The sequence below is a fragment of the Thunnus thynnus genome, chromosome 3, assembly GCF_963924715.1.
Source record: "Thunnus thynnus chromosome 3, fThuThy2.1, whole genome shotgun sequence".
Classification (NCBI taxonomy): Eukaryota; Metazoa; Chordata; class Actinopteri; order Scombriformes; family Scombridae; genus Thunnus; species Thunnus thynnus.
Window position 1 is genome coordinate 618,227 of NC_089519.1, and position 22,098 is coordinate 640,324.

Sequence of the window (22,098 nt, forward strand, 5' to 3'; positions counted from 1 at the left end):
CAGGGCCATCCCTACCCTGCTCTGCACCCTTCTGGCCACCGTCCAATGTCACATTCACACAGCCCATTCACTGCCACCTAAACTGAATATGAAAATTATTGTGGTGTTATTAATGCGTATTAATATTACGGTAACATTTGTAATGAGACACTTTGACAGTTTTAAGTCTACTTTTTGTCCCAAGAATTTAATAAAACACGACATAAGTGGATATCTACGGTTATAATCCTGCATTGTATTCATCATTCCCGCTTTAAATGCATCAATTTACAGACGTCAAACCTACTGGAAACTAGGTGGCACTGAAATCGGTGGACTAGTCTGTGTCTGGGAAAGCCACAAAACCCGCGGAGTCATTTCCCTCTCTGAAAGATCACTCAGCAGCGATCTCCTCCTCCGATCTGCTGCTACTGTACTTGCAAAATAGTGCGCCCTACTGTCTCTATTGCGCATGACTGTACGTCGTAATATGAAGTAGGCCTCCTGTTTTTCTCCCCAACCCGGAGTCCTCCTGGCCCCCACCGCCTCGACTGCAACGTTCAAGCGAGCAAAACACGGAGGCTGCTGTCGATCATTCGGGAAGGTAAGGGCTCTGTTTTTTTTAAAATGCACGTCCGGTGGTCGCCGATTGTGAAGTAGCACGGCCGTTGAGATCGGTAAACGGTGTTCTTTTTTTTTTTGTAGCGTGCGGAAGCGGTGGGACTGCAGAGGAGGCTTCGGGACTGTTTCCGCACGCTTGAGGGAGAGCAAGGCCCAGTGACCCACATTCAGAGCAGCCAGTGTGTGTGTGTGTGTAAGTGTGTGTGTGTGTGTAAGTGTGTGTGTGTGTGTGTGAGTGGGCGAGCGTGTGCGTGTACGCCTCTGAACGTGTGTGTGTACACATACATCTGCCGCGAAAATGTTTCCACCGTCGCCGCTTTTAGACATTTCTGCGCTAACGTTACCGACTCTGGTGTTTTGGTCGGCTTTTGCGAGGATCTCGCCCCTCGCGGATGTTTAGGCTCCAGTTTCGTCGCGGCGTTTGGAGACCAACGGTAATATTTTTCACAGATTATTTTGTCTTCAATGTCAGTTGTTGCGTGACAGCTTGAGGCTCGGCGCCAGCTCGCCATGGTGGAGGCTGATATTCCTTCTGTGTGTTTGTTTTGTTTCCTAACAAAAAAACCCTGCCATAACCGTGTCAGTCGAGTATTAGCGAGTGTAAGTTAGCGGGAGTAAACGGGGACAGAAAGAGCGTTAAATCTCCCGAGTTAGCTAAACGGCCAGTTTTCGGTAGCAAGCTTAGTTAGCATGCTAAGCTAGCTATATGGGTTGCTCTCTTTCGGTTGTATAACGAACACCTGTGGCTCAAAAAAACGTATATTAAGACATTTACTGTGATTATCTGATAGCTGGTGGCTGTTTTGGTCGGACTGGATTACACGTCTCCACTGGGCCATGTTGCTAGTATCAGTGTTTATTCATTGGCAGTGGTGAACAGTGTACAGTGGGGCAGTGAGGAAGCCTGGCCATCAGGAATACATGACTGTAGGTCAGGCCAGTGCTTCCCAAAGTAGAGCCACTGTGGGGTCATCGAGATGGTTAGACATAATACTTACATCTCACTATTATTTCACGCTGTAAATATGACAACAAAACCAGACAGACTGCTGTTATGTATAGGTTTCACTATAACGTTACCCAGCGTGACCTTCCTGCCTACAGTCATATCTTAAAACAAAATCCTCTTAGATGTGGTTCATTGGGACGCAGTGTGATCCAGGCGGTGATCTGTTGTCTTATTGGTGCTGGAGACTGCTGGACAAGTTTGAGAACTTGACTGTCAGATTGTTCATCTGGACATTACACGTTTCCTTTATGCTGAAATGATACATTTTTTGATCAACTGGCATTCGAGCTGCAAGGATTAGTTGATTAATTGATTAGTCGATTGACAGAAAATTAATTGGCAGCTATTTTGATAGATTAATTGGTTGTCGTTTTTTTAAAAGGAAAAATGCCTAAATTCTCTGGTTCAAGCTTCTTAAATGTGAATATTAATATATATTTAATATCTTTGGTTTGTGGACTGTTGGTGAAGACAGAACAAGAAATGAAAGGGTGCATCTTGGTCTTTGGGAAACAGTGATTGCCATTTTTCACCGTTTTCGGACAGTTTCTAGAACAAACAACTAATCGATTAAATGAGAAACAAATTGACAGATGAATCGATAATGAAAATAATCATTAGTTTGAGCCCTAACTGGTGTCATTTTGCGAGCAAATATGCCAACATTCTTGAGTGAAAGCTTCTAACTTGTGGGAATTTGCTGCTTTTCTTTATCTAACGTAGAGCTGAAACAATTGATTAATTGTTGAAGTAATTTTTTCTAGTAAAAATGGTTCCAGCCGCTCAGTTGTGAGAATTTTCTGATATATTTATATTGTGTGTGTGTGTGTGTTTGTGTGTGTTTGTGTGTGTGTGTGTTTTATATTATTGTGCAATTTTAGAAACTGTAATGGCCTTTTTTTTTTTTACTGTTTTCAAAACATTTAATAGACCAAACCATTACTGGAGAAACTATCAGATTAATCAAAGATGAAAATAATTGTTGGTTGCAGCTCTAATCTGATGGTTCTGCTCCAGAGTTTTGAACTGTTGGAACAAATAAACAATTTAAAGACGCCGGTTTGTGTCTTTGAAAATCTGAAGAGCATTTTTCACCATTTTCTGATATTTTATAGATCAAACAATTGATTTGATTGAAAATAGTTTGTTGCAGTCCTTATTTCCTGTTTTGAACTACAATATCTACTTTCATTGTTGGCCTCCACAATTTGCATGCAAAGTGAGCAGTGAACACAGGCTCAATGGTGTGTTTGTGAATGAGTCTGGTTTTTTTTGTGTTGCAGGCAAGGTGTGGCTCACACGTAAAGGTTTGTCAGTGCCTGGAAGGATAGGCTCTAAAACAGCAAGCTCTGCCCACAAACAGACATTCCAGAGAGTAAGTTCACTATATTGAATCACCACTTTTTCAAAACTGGGTCACTGCACTCCAAAAGAGTAGATAATATATGCATAATAATTGATTTATTTCAGGTTCTCCACACTGTACTGATGTATGTTATTAACTCTTTAAAGACTTTGTGGCTCATTAAGCTGGAATTTTAGGATCTTTCCTCAGTCATGATTCCTTTACTCAGTTTTTATTAATTATTTAATAGTTAGTTAAATAGAATTAACATAGTTGTACCATAGTTGATATGTGCTAACTGACACACTGTAAAACAGAAAAGACAGAATAGTTAAATGAGTGCTGATAATCTGCTGTGCTGGCTCCCAACCTGTAACACTCTGAGCCAAAACATGTATTCAAACAGACAAAGTTTTGTCTATATATGTATATATTATAATTATAATATTTGTTATACTCTGTCACATCTCATGATAATAATAAATTGTGTAAGTGAGCTATCTTTGATTTATATGTACACATGTAGAATCAGATGCCTGCAGCAGTAACATGTTTAGGGTGACAGATTGCTCAGAAATGATCAAATATATGAATATTTGAGTTTTTCTTGTATTAATGTAAGTTACAACCAAGATGATTTTTTCTGTTTAGGCTCATAAAAATTGTAATTTGTTAGCTGCAATTGCAATCAGACTCTGCAAAAAGTGAATTTTCATGAATATCATAACTAATATAATAAAGATATAATGTAATAAACAATATAATAGAGATGGAAAATTGGCTAAAAGCTTATGACAGCGGATGACCCCGATGTTCTGCTCTGATTTCTCCTGCAGGTTTGATTGACCATCATGTCTTTCCTGTGGTTTGGTGCCCTCTCGTGACCCCTAATGACCTCAACGTCAGCTTTGACCCCAAACCCTTCCTACGACCCCTGAGAAAAGACGTTGATTGACCACGTGCATAAGCTGCAGTGAGGTGAGGAGTGACTACACACACACACACACACAGAGCTGTGTTGTGATTAACTTTAAAGTTACTAAAAGGAACTTTTGACTGGCTGTGAAACAGTCTCATGACGCCTCCTATATGACCTACATAAGTAAAGGAGACCATCAGCGAGTAGATTGTCTATTTCTATATATTTATTCTAAATATCTGCCACCAGGTCAGATTCCCTGCAAAATCAGACGAAACGATTTCCGGCACGCAGAGCGGAAGAGCTGATGTTTACATTACGTTCAGCATCGTAGCACGAGGGAGTACAAAGACGTTTAAAAAAAGAAATAGTATTAAAAATGAGTTGTGTCTTTCTTTCACTTGCTTCCAAAACAAATGCACGAGCTAGCCAAGATCTTTACGACCAGAGGCGGCGGAGCTCCGGGGAAATTCATTCTGGGAGAATATTACCACTTTAGTCCACAGGGGCCGCTAAAGACAACACCAGATGAAAGTTCCTTGTAGAAACTTAAAATTAGCTGATGAAAGAGTTTGAAGTTTGGTCATGCAGGCCGTTCACATGTGTTCCCTAACATGTTGTAATTGATTGATTAAGGATTCACCTAAGTTGACTCTATAAATATTAGTCAGCTGTGAACTACCAGAGGAAGTCGCTCATCTGAACTCTTTGCTGATGATTGTGATTCGTGTTGGAGGTTGAAACACTGGGAGAAAAACTTACACACATAATACTAGTTTTTTATTGCATGTATCAAAGAGGACTATGCATCAAGTTTACATAACTCTGTAATAACTTGGCCTGTTTTCAGTTGAAGCCGATCCAGTTACCCTGCTTCTCAACATGACTGTGTTTATATATGCAGTTGCAAATGTGTTCAAATAAAAGCAACTAATTAAGGCCGAGAACTTTGGAGGAGTCTCAGTTTAATTGAGAATTAAATTCAAAATAATAACAAGGGACCTATTTTCAGGCTCTGAATGATGTACGCAGCATTCACTGGTGTTTTTAGTTCACTAAACTGCAACATAAAACATAACTGACACTTGACATGTTTGTTTTTCTCCAGGTGGTCTTCCAAATGCCTACCTCACGCCTAAAGAGCAAATCACTGCAGCCACAGCCCTGATCAGCAGCCACCATGACATCAAGCATAGGGTATGTACGCTATACATAGGTCTGCAAAACATGAAGCCATTGTTGTTGTTATTATTATGGCATACCAGTGATGTAAATGGTTAAACTGGTAGTCAACGGGCTCTCAGTTTGCTGTTTGAGACACCTTACCATCTTTTTGATAATAAAGAAAATAAAGAAAGAAAACACTGATTTCTTGCCTTTTTTGGCATAAAAATCAGCAAATGATAAAGATGCAGAGTGTCATCCATCAGCAGAAATGAAAGTATTAATATTGACCCATATTAAATGAAATGTAGGCAGAAACCCCAAATACACTCATAACCTTGGCAAGCGCAACACATTCCTCCTCTCTCTGTTTGTCTCACTCTCCTTTTTTTTTTTTTTGTGACCCAAAAATAAACCTGCTGCTGGCATGTAGGAATCCTCTCATTAGCCAACATCCGTCATTAGCTATTATTAACAATGCATATCTGCTTTCAAGCTGCCAACAAACGTGCACTCGCAGGACAACACACAGCGAGTCGGACAACAAGGAAGAGAAAGTGTGTAAATGTTTTTTCTGTCCTCACACAGGGATGATTGTAGCATCTTTGATGGGTTGATGGAAGAAGATGAAAAGGACAAAGCAAAACGGTAAGCTATGAATGAACTCGCTAAGAGTAGTAATGAGCTAAATATTCATAAACATCACAAGGTATTTTGAGGATTGTCCTTTGCCTCGTCTGCTCCTGTTTTAATGAACCAACACGAGTCATGATGTCAGACTAATCTAGATCAAATAAACAGAATGTGTTTTAACATTTAGCATCTAATCCCTGTGTTTTCCAACTGTAGCGTGTCCCGTAACAAGTCTGAGAAGAAGAGGAGAGACCAGTTCAATGTCCTCATCAAGGAACTTGGCACAATGTTGCCAGGCAATACGAGGAAGATGGACAAATCCACCATCCTGCAGAAAAGCATCGACTTCCTGTGTAAACACAAAGGTCGGTTCTGTTTTCACATCCTCACCTCACTTCCTGTGTTTACGTGGAACACCTGGTGGACATTTTTGTTCTATATTTAGGTTGAAAGTGTTACTCTCGGTTACTCTGTTGTCTGTGCTTGTTTACTTTCAGCTTGCTGAAAGAAACATGTTTTTATAACACTTTTTATGAGACATGGGTGCAGTTAGTGACGGCTAAATTACCCTTGAATTAGTTTGAACCTTTCAACCGTGTCTTGTTTACTTAATTTACTTTAACTGATTGTTGTGCAGTAGTTGAATTATGTGTTTGAGAATGAGTTACTATTCGTTTTAAGAGAGAAACACTTCTCCTTTCTAGCTGTTATCATGACCACGCAGAACAATTAACTATCAACGGTGCTTGCACTCTGTGCACTGTGTTATCAGTTCTGTTTAACTGCCTTGTTTTCACTCTGAGCCTTGCACTATCAATACATTTTTATAGCATGTTGTCTTGTGTTATTGTAGGCTTTGTTTTTCTGCCGTCTTGTCACCTGTTCATGTTTTTCTTACTTGACTTTTTCCTAAAAGACTTCCTCATAAAAAAAATCAAATTGCTTTTATTTCTCCACCTTCAGAAATCGCCGCCCAGTCGGAGTCCAGTGAGATCAGGCAGGACTGGAAGCCTCCGTTTCTTAGCAACGAGGAGTTCACCCAGCTCATGCTGGAGGTCAGAAACACACAGAAGCTATGTTCACTGTTATTTTACTGCTGTGGTAGGGTGTTCATTTCAAATTCACCTGAACAAATGGAAGACATTTTGACACATCACAGGTGTAAATAATAAAACTAATGATGGGCATTAAGCTGCTTCAGTTTCAGGGTGCTGGTGTTGTGCATGCCGGCTCACTGAGACAATGTTATTAGTAATAACACCTGTGTTTCTCCTGCTGTGAAAATGACCTGTTGGATTAGAATTGAATTAGCATTATTTTAAAAAAGATCCTGAATCATTTCATTAGTTTTAAATTACCATTTTAAATATCTTCTGATTTAAAGAAAAGTCCATTTGAACTTCTACTGCTGAAGCACAATGTTAAAGAGTTTTCTCCTTGTCTTGTCTTGCATCATCAGGCTCTGGACGGGTTCTTTATAGCAATAATGACTGATGGGAACATCCTCTACGTCTCTGAGAGCATCACCTCACTACTAGAACACCTACCGGTGAGTAAAACCGGCCTGAATACTGTAGAACAAGCTGTAACAGGATTTTTTGTGTTGTTCAGATTAAACATGTCTGGATGACCTGTGTGCACTGAAAAGGATTTTCTTCTAGTTTGTGTGTAGGTTCTCATGCATTTCTGTGTGTGTTTGTTCTCCAGGCGGACTTGGTGGACCAGAACCTGTTAAACTTTCTGCCAGTTGGGGAACACTCTGAGGTGTACAAGGCTCTGTCCACACACCCCACTGACCAAGAGGGCCTCAGCTCCGATTACTTAAAGAGTCAGTAACACTCAGTCATGTTACCTGCACCGTACTGTCTGTTTGTATGTGAGGTTGAAGGAGGTTATCATTATTATAGTGTTTGATCAGTGGAGCACCACGCATCACTCTGAACACATGAACAAGGTTTTTACTGGATGTCACACTAATTAGTTTTTTGCTAAATTCTGTGTTTTTATCTCTTTTTCCAGCTAAGAACTGCATGGAGTTCTGCTGTCATATGCTGCGAGGGGCCATCGACCCCAAACAATCCCCCGTCTACGAATATGTCAAGTTCATCGGCAACTTCAAGTCACTTAACAACGGTATGACATAAATATAGTTTATTAATAGTTTGTTAATTATTACATAGTCCTCAGTCAGACACCTTGAAAGTGGTGTTGACTGGCAGAGTAAGTAACTTCTTCACTGGCGCGCTCTGTTTTCTGTTGCCTAGTTCCCAATGTGACGAGGAACGGTCTGGCGGGGGTGTTACAGCGATCGCTACAGCCTGCGTTTGACGACCAGGTGTGCTTCGTGGCCACTGTCCGGCTGGCCAAACCTCAGTTTATCAAGGTATTCCCACACACACACAAATAATTCATCAGTTTATTCAGTATACCATTTGGTTATTGAATGAAGCTGCCACATTGATGCCACTAAGAAAGAAACAAACCAAATGTTTCTCCTGGTTATGTGAAACTTGTTGTTTTCCTGTTTATAGGAGATGTGTACGGTGGAAGAGCCCAACGAAGAATTCACATCCAGACACAGTCTTGAATGGAAGTTCCTCTTCTTAGACCACAGGTAAACACAGACACATTTATTGGTGTATAATCTCTACTAACATTTACGGGATGCTCATCTGATTGACATATTTTATAATTGAGCTGCTGAAACCCGACAGCATCTTCTGTGGTCTCGGTCACTCTAATGATGCCATTTCTTCTTTTCAGAGCTCCACCAATCATAGGCTACCTGCCATTCGAGGTTCTGGGAACATCAGGGTACGACTATTACCACGTGGACGACCTGGAGACGCTAGCCAAGTGTCATGAACACTGTGAGGGCTCACACTTACACACTTTCAGCTTTGTGAAAGCCTTTCTGTCTGTTGGTTCTCATGTCTCTGCTCGTCTGTTTCTCTGCCCTGTTCAGTGATGCAGTACGGTAAAGGGAAGTCTTGCTACTACCGTTTCCTGACTAAGGGTCAACAGTGGATATGGCTGCAGACACACTACTACATCACCTATCACCAGTGGAACTCTCGGCCTGAATTTATTGTCTGCACACACACAGTAGTCAGGTACTGCCAGCTTTCTATAGCTTTTAGTGATGGTCCACTTTGTTCTGATCATTAAACATAACATGAGATCATCAGACAAGACTCCTCATATCCACTTCTATGATCTATTGACTGGTGACGCAGCATTTCTCCTTCATATAAACCACCCTGTTGCTCTTTCTCCTGTTGTGTCTGCAGCTATGCGGAGGTGAGAGCGGAGCAGCGCAGGGAGCTGGGCATCGAAGAGTCCAACCCAGAGGTCACTGTGGATAAGGTAAGAAATTAACAAATATATTAATAACAATCATCAAAGGATCTCAAGAGTAATTATTATTTTATTTTTTTTAAAAACTATAGATTTGAGTTTGTGAATTAATCACTAAATGATTACTAGTTCAACGTTGATGGATTGATTTGTTGATTGACTGAAATTCTTTACTAACAATATACAACACATACAAAATAATAATATATTCAGCCTCATTAAGAGACATCATATTTTTAGATATGTAATGAAAATTTTCACATAAATAGGAAGTTAAAAGCCTGCCCCCCCCCACCCCCATCTGTTATCCATCCACTTCTTTTTAAAGGGATAATTCAGATTGTGTGTAGTGGGTGTATGAGGTAGTTTTCCATAGTCAGTCAGTGTACCTGCAGTAATCAGTGATGTACTGCTGTGGACCAGCAGCCAGATGTATTTCACACACCTAAAAAAAAAATCAATATCAGTAAGTGTATGCTATAATTAGAAAAGTCTCACTGCTTTACTCGCCATCTGACAGCTCTTTCCTTTGGCACTACATTTTCTCAACCGTAGAACTTCCGTATCCCTCCACATGCTGCGCTCTGTATTATGCCGCAGCAGCACTTTCTGACCCAAACAGCTGATATGTGGTGTAATACAATCAGCTGTCCTGGGATGCTTTCTAAATGAATGGGGCTGTGATTACATCAAGAGGAGAACAACACATACTTCTGTATCATAAATCAACCTTTGCATGTTGGTAATTAGGATAGTGGCTGTTAATCTTACGTTAATCCAATTTTCCTGTCGTGAAACACTTGCACTTGTTAATAAATGGCCTATTTGGGTTATTAATCTTGTTCTATGAATTGGTAGAGTAGCTGGCTGTAGTATATGGAGTGTATTCACTCTGCAGTATGTTTTTGTGGGTTCAAATTTCATGGATTTTATCCCGAATGACCCTTTGCTCACTTGTCCATTAGGCCTGTTATTTTTACCAGCGTACAGTGTGAAATGATTGTTGAATGATCAGGTATCAAGTGTATTTTTGTGTCTGCTTGGTTATTTCCAGAGTCAGGACTCTGGCTCAGAGTCACAGCTGAATACATCCAGTCTCAAGGAGGCGTTGGAGCGATTTGACCGCAGTCGGACACCCTCAACCTCCTCACGTAGTTCCCGCAAGTCCTCATCGCATGTCTCTGACAACACTTGCACTTGTAAGGACACATGTGTACACATACATGCACATACACACAAACACACTCACTATTAATAGACATACATGTAATACTAATCAGATATAGTGTACATATGGTCTAAAGATGCATGACGAAGCCCTGCAGGAAGATCAGACACCATCGTCAGTGTCTGAGTAGGACTCTTACTCATCAATGCTTTCTCCTCTGCAGCAACAGCCTCCAAGCTACATATGGACACGGCAACGCCTCCTCGGCAGTCTCTGGCCTCCACCATGGAGATGACATCACAGCGGCGCTCATCCATTAGCAGCCAGGTGGGACTTCATTGATCATAACTTCCTGTTTTGACAGATAATCTTTTGTGACCATGAGTCACACATGGAGATTTAATTTTTAGCACTTAATGCTGTTTTATAACAGTGAAGTCAATGAAATGTAACAGTTGTCGTATGTTTCTTGTTTTCCTCCATGTTTGCAGTCAATGAGCTCACAAACCACTGGTCAGAGTGTAACTCCAGGCATGATCACTCAACAACAACAACAACAACAACAACAACAACAACAGCAGCAGCAGCAACAACAACAGCAGCAACAACAACAACAACAACCACAGCAGCTGCAGACAAATGTCCAGGTAAGAATGAAGACGACGTTCTGTGGAGTTTAACTGCATCTACATGTAGTTAATACTGCTGAAGTCAGTGACCTGTTTCTTTTCTCTCCACCTGCAGCCGGTGATGGAGTTCACAGCGCAGGTGAATGCCATGCAGCATCTAAAGGAGCAGCTGGAGCAAAGGACCAGAATGATTCAGGCCAATATTCAGCGACAGCAGGAGGAGCTGAGACACATCCAAGAGCAGCTGCAGAGAGTCCAAGGACAGGGCATACAGGTGAGTCTGCTTGTTGTATATGAATTAAATTTAGTCCACAGTGCGTTGACTGAAATGAAACAGTTCTAATGTTTGGTGTCATCATCTAAAATGTTCTCTCCCTCATTTTATTTCTCTCCTCTCTCATCTGTCTTTGTCTCTGTCCTCAGTCTTATTCAGTTAGAGTTGGGCAGAAGAAAGACACAGACCACAGACTACATATGATAAAATAGTATGACCTTTTACTGGAAAAAATATGTTTTTCAACAATAAATCAGAGAGATAATTAAATTAAAAGGTTGCAGCCTCCTTAGTTTATTTCTCACAGCATTGATGCTGGAAAGATGAAGAACTAAGTTGTAGCTCTTCGGTTTCGCTCCGACTCACTGGAACAAAGCTAGCATGAAAGCTTTCTCTAAAACATCACTAGGTGTATTGTTTGTCTTTTTCTCTTGTTGTACCTGGCTTCGACCTACATCTAGAATCATGCATTATGTATTATTTTAGTTCTATTCAGAGGGAACAGCACTAATAGACTAGAATAGAATTTACAACGTGAGTTTGCACGCTGTTAAGTTTTTTTTTTCCCCAGTAAATTATTCTGTTATTATAATAATCACATTTTTAGACCGGGCAAATAAATGCATAAAAATAACTGCATACAGTGTGAACCTGGACAGACAGATGACTTTGGCCTGACTGTGGATATTTCCCTCCTTACAGATGTTGTTGCAGCAGCAGGGTGGGGCGATGAACGTGCAGCTCCCTCAGGTGGGGGCGGTCCAGCAGACGACTACTTTGACCAATCAAGTGCAGCAAACGGCAGTTAACCCTGTCCATTCAGGAACTCAGCAGCTCACCATCCAGCAGCAGGCTCCTCCTCCTCCTCAGCAGAGCCTGCAGCAACAGACCAACGCCCTCGCACAGGTGAGACACACACACACACACACACACACACACACACACACTCACACACACACACATACACACACACACACACACATACTCTCACACACACACACACACACACACTCACACACACACACACACACACACACACACACACACACACACACACACAGAAGACATGCTCAGTGAAAATCATTTGTCATTTTATTTTTCTCTTCATTTCATTTAAATGATGTATTCAGTGTCCTCTCAGTTCACTAATCTGGTGTGAACTTTGACATTTTTGGTCACATTTTTTTGGACAATTTCACAAACTACACAAAACACAGTTGTAATGTTTGCAGCCACAGAGCGGGCTGATAGAGAGTCATCATGTGAGAGACTGAAAAACACAAACTGTCATATTTACCGTAGCCTGGAGACCCCCCCCCCCCCCCCCCCCCGTCAACCCGTCACCCCCCCCCCCCACCCACCCCCCCGTACTCTATTGAGAAATAATGATCAGTTTGTCATTTCACAATAATGTTAATTCAAAACAGAGTCAGGACAAAGGCAGCACCTAAACATTCATACTACATATAAAAATCAAAGTGTTCACTAAAAAAAGACAAAACTAAGTTTATTCAAAGTGTCTCGTTGATGGACAGAAATAGAGGAAGAAGTTTTTATTGTCAGTTATTCTACAGTTTCAGTTTGGTTGAGATTTGATGGGCCAATCATTGTATCATTTCCTGTTGGAGTAAAACTGTTTATTATGTTGATTTACTACTAAAACTATTACAGTATTACAGTATTACAGTATATACTCTGTCCTACACAGCACATGAACATATTTCCATGTATTGAAATCAGTCCCATTTCATAAAGAAATGACCTGCACTGACTCCCAGCATTAAAAAGAATCCATTTAATTGATGGATAAAAAATTACAATTAAAAACTGATAAAAAGTGAACATTTTCATTCAAAGAACCATCATCACATGATTCCAATGTCCAGTCAGGAGGAGAGAAGTAAAAAGCAAAAAGTCTTTCATACAAGCTGCATGGAAACCAGAGTCTCCACACACACACACACACACACATACACACACACACACACACACACACACACACACACACATACACACACACACACACACACACACACACACACACACACACAGTGTAACTGAGTCTACTCACAGAAAGCTTTAAACATTGTTACTTGTTGAAGACACTCTACAATACAGTAACAATTATGCAAATGTCCAAATACACAAACACAAAACAAAAATACAATCTTATCTTATCTTGTATTTCTGGAGAGAAAGCATTCTGTTCAGCCGCCCCCCCCCCCCCCCCCCCCCCCCCCCCCTCTCTCTCTCTCTCTCTAAAGATTGAGCACAAACCAAAGCACTTTATACCTTTCCAGAAGCAAAGTTCAAGACTCAGGTCCTTCAATGGACAAATATGGTCATATGATGATGGCACAGAGACCTAATGGTCCATGACTTGAAACAAGGACATCCATCAAATGAGCTGGTCTTGGTACCTCATGATCCCCACAATGTCTAAAACAGCAGGCTGGAGGCAAAGATTTCTGCAGCTAACCCCAGAGGTCAGAGGTCAGAGGTCAACTAGTCATCAAGCACAGTGTGACTGGGATCATCACATTGAATCAAGAACAAACATAGTTTGAAAACATTTGTAACATATATAATATAAACAAGAAAATGCATCAAATGATATTTAACTATTTAAATCTCTCTCACAACAGACACATACGAGTGTGAACCTTCTGTGCACTTGTGTAAACACAAAACAAAGAAAACAGCAGGAAGCCTTTACAGACTGGTCCTCGGTAGCTGCAGTTACACTTTTCTTTACATGAGATGTGATCTAACACGTTCAGGGGTGCTGAGTGATTGAACATCCATGTAAATTAAATTCATAAAAATCTATCCTTTGTCAGTTTACTTTGCTTTTTTGAAGAAACTGTTCTTTCCCTCCCCACATGTAGCCCCAACGCCAGCCTCAGCAGCCTCCGCAGGCCCAGCCCCAGGGCTCTGTTTCTGCCCCACTCTACAACACCATGATGATTTCCCAGCCGGGGCAGCCCAATGTGCTGCAGATCAGCACCAGCCTGCCGCAGAACAACACTCAGCAAGGCACAGCCGTGGCCACCTTCACACAGGACCGACAGATCCGGTAAGAGGACGAGAAGCAGCTCTCCTTAGTAAGCAGAAAACCCATCTGAAACCCAGCTGGTGCAGTACCCTCCTTTTTCTCTATTTCACTCTCTCCAGGTTTCCAGCAGGGCAGCAGCTGGTGACCAAACTCGTAACAGCTCCAATGGCTTGTGGCGCAGTCATGGTACCCACCTCCATGTTCATGGGACAGGTGGTCACCGCATACAACCCCTTTGGTGGGCAACAGGTAAGGACAAAGCTGTGTGAGACATAGAAGAAACTAAAGAAAGTGTATCTGCCTACGTTGAGGAATGAGCACTGGTCTCATTAGAGCTCATCCATCATGTGTGAGGCTGCTCAGCGCCAACAGACTGTGGTTATAGTTGGAGGCCCTGAGAGTGTTGAAGAGACATTTTAGAGCCTGTTGAATTTGTGGGGAAAATCTGCTTGTTTGCTCAGATAATCTCCTCTGAATATTTTAAGTCTTGAAAGGTTGAAAAGAAAATATAGTGAGTTGATGGTAAATCAAGAAAATAGAGCAGTGTGGTCTGAAAAACGTCTTTTTGTTTAAAGTTACTTTACTCTTGTCAACTCCTTGAAACTTCAATGACTCAAATGAAAAGAACAAGAGACTAGAAGTTAACAAAGTTTATATGATATACGATCCATCACCTTCAGTCTGTCTGTAGAGAACTGAAATATTTTTAAGAACAGATAAGAAGAAGATGTGAAGAGGATGGTGGTTTATCTCCCACTGCCTAAAATATTACAAAAGAAACATCGCTGAGATCTTCCTTGTTTTTTTTCTCCATTATTAACTGGTGTGTCCCTTCAGCAGGGAGGACAAACCCAGACTCTGACTCTTCAGCCAGCCCAACCTCCACAAGGTCAGCCCGACGGCCAAAACCAGACGGCTGTAGTGGCTCAGAGCGGCCAGCAGGGGCAGCAGCAACAACAGCAATTTCTACAGGTATCAGTAGAGGGCAGCAGATAGTGTTGATTTAAAGAGGTGTCTGTAAGGACAGATATGATGCTATTTATGTTTTATTAGGGTTATATTTCTGCTACAGTTAGTAATTATGATCTATAACTACAGAATCTGAATGTGTTCATGGCTTATTTTTCTAATATTTTTGTTCTCTCTTTCTGTCAGGGCACTCGTCTTCTCCATAGCAACCAGTCTACCCAGCTGATTCTGCAGGCAGCTTTCCCACTCCAACAACAGGGCACCTTCACCCAGGCGACACACCAACAGCAACCACAACCACAACAACAACAACAACAACAACAACAACAGCAGCAGCGGCAACAGCAGCAGCAACAACAACAACAACAGCAGCAACAACAATCTCACCACCAGAGGCACCAGCAGCAGCTCAAACCACAGCCCCAGAAACAGCAGAAAGCCTCATCATCACACAGGACTGACAGCGTCAGCAGCCAACCGCAGTAAAGTCCCGGGAATAGAAACTCTGAAGGGATTACTGCTGCGTACGTTTGTTTTGTTTGTCTGGCTGTCACAAACTTCCCCCCCCCCTCTTCAAATCCTCCCTTCCTCCATCTGAAAGAAACCAATCATAGGAAAGAGGAAAAACCAAGTGAGTCCACAAGGAACTCACCAAAGATTGTCACCATGGCAACAGGATGGATTCAAATCCCCCTTTCCCTCATCTGAGGTGGGGTTGTGAGGGAGCTCCAGTCTCCGTGGAAACTTAACAAAAATCCAGAGAACACCTTATCGCCATGGTAACGACAGACTCTTTTTTTTTTTTTTTTTTTTGTTTTGGAAGGTGTGTCAAAGGTGGACTGACCTTGTACAGATTTACTGTATGATAAAAGAAAAACTTGTAAATATCCAATATAGCCTAACAGGAAACAGAAATGTAGTATTTTATATGATTGCATGGAAAGAATAACTGTGTAAGCTTTTATTAGTCGCTTTTGAAAAATGACTTTTTACTTTGTTCAAGTGTTTTCTGGTCAAAGATGGAGCAACAACGTGCTCTCTCAGACCCCATTCTCCCCTCCTCCCCCCTTCTCTAAAAAAAAAAGAAGTCCAGGATAAGGCTTTAAAGTTCTGTCGGTTTGTTTAAAAAAAAAAAAAAAAAAAAGGTTGGGCTTGGGTTTTTTTTTTTGTGGAAATTGTGTTTTTAAACACTTTGTCTCTGAGACAAAAACGGCTCTTTTTAACTTTGCAAGTACAAATTATGTTAAGCAAGCAACTAGATGACAGTTCAACTGATGATCACTGTACGTATAACGGGTTTAGTGATTCCAAGTGCCAATAACATAGTCCATTATGTTTTCTTTGTTTTTTTTTGAGCAGACTACTCAAAGGCGTATATATTTTCCAAAAAGATATTACCCCTAATAAAGTTGATGCGTGTGTATATAGAAGGGATTATTTTTGAACAGTCAGAGAGCCCTATACGTAACAAACAGTATATCCTCGACCTCCTGAAACTTTAGCACTTGATGTGGTTGTGTACAGTAAATCACTGTCAAGACCTAGTTGTTTGTAAACTGTGGTGTGATTCTGTGAGCTAGTGTGTGTTTTTGAGAATACAATCTTTGTGTGCATGAGCGTCTGGTCGGTGTGTGTGTGTGTGTGTGTGTGTGTGTGTGTGTGTGTGTGTGTGTGTGTTTGATGCCCCTTGTGTCTTACAATAATTGACTTAGTAAGGGTTTTGAAGTTGCTGGATGGTACTTGTATTCTCAGGAATGTGGAAAGTTTTGCGTCTGCCTCAGTCTGGATCCAGACCGGGAAGGATTAGACAGTGATGCTGCAAAGACCAGAGGAAGAAGTGTCACAAAGGGTGTGGTGACTGAAGAAAAATTTGACCTAGATTTCTTAGAGCCTTCCTTGTTGTTTACTTATCAAAACAGAAATGGAAAGGGAAGCGTCTGAAGAGGAGAGTTCAAAAAAAAAAGTGCTATTTTTCTTCATTATTTTATGATTATTGATGGGGGGGGGGGGGATATAGAGGAACTCTTGTCAGACCACATTGAACCAGCGATCCTGCATTTCTAAAAACCGTCTCATGGTCTTCTGTATCATCAGTGTTTCATCCTTCTTTCTCTTCTTAGGCCTCAGAAACCTTCATGCAGTTTAGTTCTCTTGTCTTTCAGTTCTCAAACAGCAGTTCAAAGCAGGGCTGGCCTCACGTCCATGTTTAATTCACAGTTGGATTGGAGCTCAGCCTCTGTGTCGCAGTTGTAAGCCATATCAAACAGAAAAGCCTCAGATTGGAGGAAGCGTAACGGTTGGCAAAGGAGCATTCAGAATGTGTTTCGTCTCAGAGTGTAGAGGAGTGTGTGTGTGTGTGCGTGTGCATGTGCGTGTGTGTATGTTTGCACTACGTGCGAATATAGCGTCTCCTCGTCTTGATCCTACTTCTTGTATCACTCGGGGGTCAGTATTGGTTTCCCCTGGCGATAGCCAATCAGTTCTTGCGTTGCAGTATAAAGAAATAATTGTAATATTCAAGAAACTTCCTCTCCGGTTGGGCTCAGACGTCTGCAAGCCCGTGTGTGGGACAGCTCAACTTGAATACATGTTTGTGTGTGAGAGAGAACATTTGTATGCATGTTAACTGTCACTGTAACCCCATTCTATTTTCATATGGAAACAGATGTGTGACTGGATGTCAGGCAATGCAGAGCATTGGTCACCAGTCAGGCTATGAAGAAGATGGCTGCTGTTATTGTTTTACAATGACAGACTGCTCAACAAGCACTTATCACAGTAACGACACGCCGGACCAGTCTCAAATAGTAACCGTGGAGATGAGAGGAAGGTCTTCCACCCATCACCCATCTATAGACTAGTGTGTGTTTACAGCATCACTCTATTGGGTTTGTTGAAATGTTTATAGTTTGAGTATGTGTCACTGATACCCAGCCCAAAGAATGTAAAGGTGTTTTTAAAGAGACTAATGGATGTTGTAACTATTGATTATGGAAAAACCTTTGACAGGCTTTGTGATGAAGGAAACCGAGGGGAGTAAAAGAAAGGCATGTTTGTCACTGCAAGCATCCACATACAGAACCTTAGAATCTTATTTACAGGTTTTAAAAGAACCGCTGAATGTTTCACCAATACAAACTTTATTTTTGTTTGTCTGTTTGTTTTATTTTTTATTTTGCAATAACTTTCTGACATCATCTGGTCGGGAAAAGAGTTTAAAAGTTGTCGAACGTCGAGGTGTAGGATATTTGAAAAAGACAGCGAGGCCCCCCCTCCCCTCCACAGAGACACACAGATCACCTGTCCACGACACAATTTGGTTCTGAAGAGTCCTAGTTCTAGTATAATACTGTACACATACACAAAGCTAAGAACACCAGTATTCAGTGTAAAACGGTGCTATGCTTACCTGTACTGTATGTATGTATATCCCTTCTTCTGCTCTTGAACTGTGCTCCTTTATCTACCCCAAAGTCAAATGTAATAATCAATATTTTGAAGCAAAATGTTTGCTATTATTATAACCCTCTCTCCCCTCTTGGTCAATTTGAAAATAAAAACAGTTGCAAATATTATACGTGACTCGTCTTCAGCGGTTCTGTTGTGTTTTGGTTTGTTTCCCAGTTGATGGACCCGACTGTGGTGATCCTCTGACTGGTGCACTAGTGCTATCATGAGCTCCACATTTGTGGTTTTGACAACTATTGAAATTACAAAGTTTTGGACAATAATTGATGTTTTTCTCTCAGGATGAAGTTTTAACAGTTTTACTCAGGACTTTCTTGTCAACAGGTCAAATTTCGAATTTGCCCAAAGTTGTCCAACCTGCAGCATGACTGTAGACACTCTGTCTTGTTTCACAGAGAAGAGTAAAGACACACAGAGGAAAGAGACACTTTAAGTCTGTTTTACCATCACAGGTACTTTCTTTATTATTACAAGTCAACCAACTGTATCAAAACTGCACGAATCTCAAAACCAGAGCACAGAAGCTCTTCCGACTGCTCTCAACAATAACTGCTTCACCAACAAATGCAGCCAGTATTACAAAAAAAAAAACAAATCTAAAAGGCACATCTCTATTGTATTTACATTGCATACATGTTTAACATAAATCAAGTATAGAGGACACACAGTCAGTCCTAAATGCCTGGCCAGTGGCTTCGCTAAGGAGACTAAACTAAAGCTAAAAATACAGACAGCAAAACACCATCGAGTCTTTTCTAAGTCACAGTATTCAAAGCTAAACGCACAGTTTCTGTAACTTATGGCTTTGTTTTTTTTATTAGGAGTCATCACTTACATGCCACGTTGCTATGGCTCATTTATTATACTTGATAAAGAAAACATATCACATGGTATTAAAAAACATAAAAAAACAGTTTTACTTTGACTTCTGTTGACAGCTTCTCAGTATTTGTTCTTCTGTTTCAGTAAATTAAGATTTTTTAAAGTGATAGTTTAGAAGAGATGATCTCATGTCTGTCCATGAAATAGAAACCAGGAGATGATTATCTTAACTTAACATAAAGACTGGAAACAGAGAAACAGGTAGTTTGTTTCTGTCCAAAGGTAACAAAATCCACCTACTAGCACCTCTAAATCTAATAAACATGTTCTATCTGGTTTGTTAAATCAATACAAAAAGGGAAGTAGTTGTGGGACTATTTATTGGCCGGGTGCAGTGCCTTACTGGACTGACTGTGATACTGTTAGGTTTATTCAGCAGGCAAACACACACTAGTTGTGCTCATACACGCTAATATTTAAGCTAATTAGAGAAAAAAAAGCCCAAACATTTATAACACCAACTCAGGTTCTCTTAGTCAAAACAGCAACACAAGATGTGTTTGTTGAACAGGCAAAACTTGCATTAATTCTCAAAAGGAAGAAATAAAATGCTAAATTAGTTCAAATAAGGTTGCCAGGCAACCAGCAGAGTCTACAGGATTTAGTCACTGCCAAGCGGCAATCTCTGGGGTTTAAAAATGAAGCCAATGCCAACAATTACACTTCCTCAAACGGCCACCTGAGGCTGGCTCCAAAATCCCTGTAGACCGTCATGTTCAAATGCCCCAATTTACAGCACAAATAAACATGTTCACAGCCTGGTGCAACGACGGTTTTGGTCTGTATAGATAATTTCCTCTTTCATGACAACTGTACGGTGAATATAACTCACCTGTTTAAATTTTAAATTTAAGGCTGCTCACTTCTAGCTCCAAAAGTCCAAGATGACAACAGTCAAGGCTTCAAAACGGGAGTCCACAAACCAACGGGTGATGTCATGGTGGCTATATCCATTATTTATTACAGTCTATAGTCACTGCTTCCTGCCATGAAATAGTCCCACACACAATCCTCAGTTAAAAACACATATTACTTTTTTCCACAGATTAAACTAAGAAGATATGAATCAGTGAGTTTAAGAGGTGCAGGTATGCAGCCTATGTTACCTTCTGTTTCCCTGTGTTTCCAGTCTTTATGCTAAGCTAAGCTAACTAGCTGCTCGCTATAGCTCCAGACTTAATGCACAGAAATGAGAGTGGCATCTATCTTCTAATCTAAGACTCTGAATGTAAGTTTATTTACCAAAATGAAATCAAATTATTCCTGTAAGATGGGAGACAAATCTGAGCCAAAGAACCGTTGTAGTCCAGAGCACCCACTCTGCTGCTTTTCCTCAGTCCAATATCATCTCCCAAGGTCAAGTGTTTACTCCCGTCAGTGCCCATCTCGTAGTCTCTGTTTTCCCCAGAGCATCTTAAAATTTAATCTTTAAGGCCGACTGCAAGCCAGAACTCCTCCCACCACTGATGGCTGATGTATCTGATGGGCAGCTAGAGCTGGAGTCTGCTTTATATAGACGTGCACCTTAAATACCTACCACAGAGATCAAATGGGGAGATTAGATAGAGGCCAGTAGTGAGAGCCTAGTGCAGGGTTGTATATACATAGTGTGTGTGTGTGTGTGTGTGTGTGTGTGTGTGTGTGTGTGTGTGTGTGTGTGTGTGTGATGCAGAAAGGCCAGTGGTTGAGAATTAGTTTGAATGAATGTGTTGTTAGTAGTTGACAGTGTTTTATTTGGCTCTTTTAGTTTGTGCAGCAAAGGGAGAGAATGACCAGGGAGGTAGGGGGGGTTGTATGTTTCATATGTATGTGCAGATATGTGTGTGTGTGTGTGTGTGTGTGTGTGCGCGTGTGTCAGACATAGTCCAGGAAGACGTCAGCAGTGCTCTGCAGTAAAGGCTGGGTGGGGGCTGTTGTGCTGCAGACTGAGCTCAGCCTCCGTGATGGTGCCCTCTGTTGCTCTGGAGGACCTGGAGCGTTGCTCAGCGTTAAGTACACCTGAGGAACAACATAGAATTTAATTTTTCAGCATTTCTCAGCCTGATAGTGAACTGAGTATGACATGTCAATTCACAATGTCATAAACACAGTAGATGCCTCAGTTCAGTGGGACATTCTGGCAGTTTTTTGCTATTTCTTCTCCCTTGATAGATGATGACAGTAAGAAGTTGAGATGACCACCAAGGAGCCCCTGGCATACTTTCTTTCACCAAATAAGGCAGTGACCTTGATTTCATTACTTTAATACTTGAAAAAATGAACAAATATTATTTCCAAAATGTCTCAAGAATGGGGTTGACATTTTTTCCACATGACTGTAGTTGTGCATAGGATGTCTATTACAGTGATTTACCAGTAATTCAGTATTTCCACTAAGTTGGGATACTTGCCAGCGACAGATTAAAAACTATTGGCAATAATCGATAGAGCAGAAGCCAAGATATGAATTTTAGTCTATAGTATGTATCAAGCTCCAAAATCACTGGGTCCTACATTTCCCATAATGCATTTTGACAGAAACTTTTGTTAGACCCTCCCTGCCTGTCTTTCATTACTCCATGATCTCAGGTCTGTAAAGCAGGCTTTCTTTTATAAAACATGTCATCTTAAAACCAAAATCTATATA

The 22,098-nt window shown here is 41.0% G+C and overlaps 2 protein-coding genes across 8 annotated transcripts in view; one reads left to right on the forward strand and one right to left on the reverse strand.

The window, feature by feature from the left end:
- The first annotated feature begins 414 nt into the window (after nt 1-414).
- clockb (clock circadian regulator b) lies at nt 415-18,697 on the forward strand. 6 transcript variants are annotated; one of them, XM_067578732.1, is made up of 25 exons: nt 415-583; nt 685-793; nt 2,893-2,984; nt 3,791-3,932; nt 4,982-5,070; nt 5,626-5,685; nt 5,887-6,035; nt 6,634-6,725; nt 7,130-7,219; nt 7,378-7,498; nt 7,690-7,803; nt 7,935-8,053; nt 8,202-8,284; nt 8,434-8,540; nt 8,636-8,783; nt 8,961-9,036; nt 10,082-10,226; nt 10,419-10,522; nt 10,687-10,842; nt 10,940-11,098; nt 11,801-12,004; nt 13,987-14,174; nt 14,273-14,402; nt 14,994-15,125; nt 15,309-18,697. In XM_067578732.1, exons 5-25 carry the CDS (start codon nt 5,054-5,056, stop codon nt 15,606-15,608), a joined length of 2,694 nt encoding a protein of 897 aa, XP_067434833.1. In that variant the 5' UTR covers nt 415-583; nt 685-793; nt 2,893-2,984; nt 3,791-3,932; nt 4,982-5,053; the 3' UTR covers nt 15,609-18,697. The 6 variants fall into 6 exon arrangements, with proteins under 6 accessions (XP_067434833.1, XP_067434788.1, XP_067434794.1 ...); XM_067578687.1 differs by having other exon boundaries at nt 417-583; nt 14,991-15,125; XM_067578693.1 differs by having other exon boundaries at nt 417-583; nt 685-779; nt 14,991-15,125.
- Nucleotides 18,698-19,019: 322 nt separating this feature from the next.
- The window catches only part of kitb (KIT proto-oncogene, receptor tyrosine kinase b), an 18,078-nt gene continuing 14,999 nt past the window's right edge, over nt 19,020-22,098 (reverse strand). For both annotated transcript variants that reach the window (XM_067578756.1, XM_067578746.1), the window contains one exon: nt 19,020-21,470. In XM_067578756.1, the coding sequence (XP_067434857.1) occupies nt 21,327-21,470 (144 nt within the window). In that variant the 3' untranslated portion in view covers nt 19,020-21,326. The remainder of the gene's footprint in view (nt 21,471-22,098) is intronic.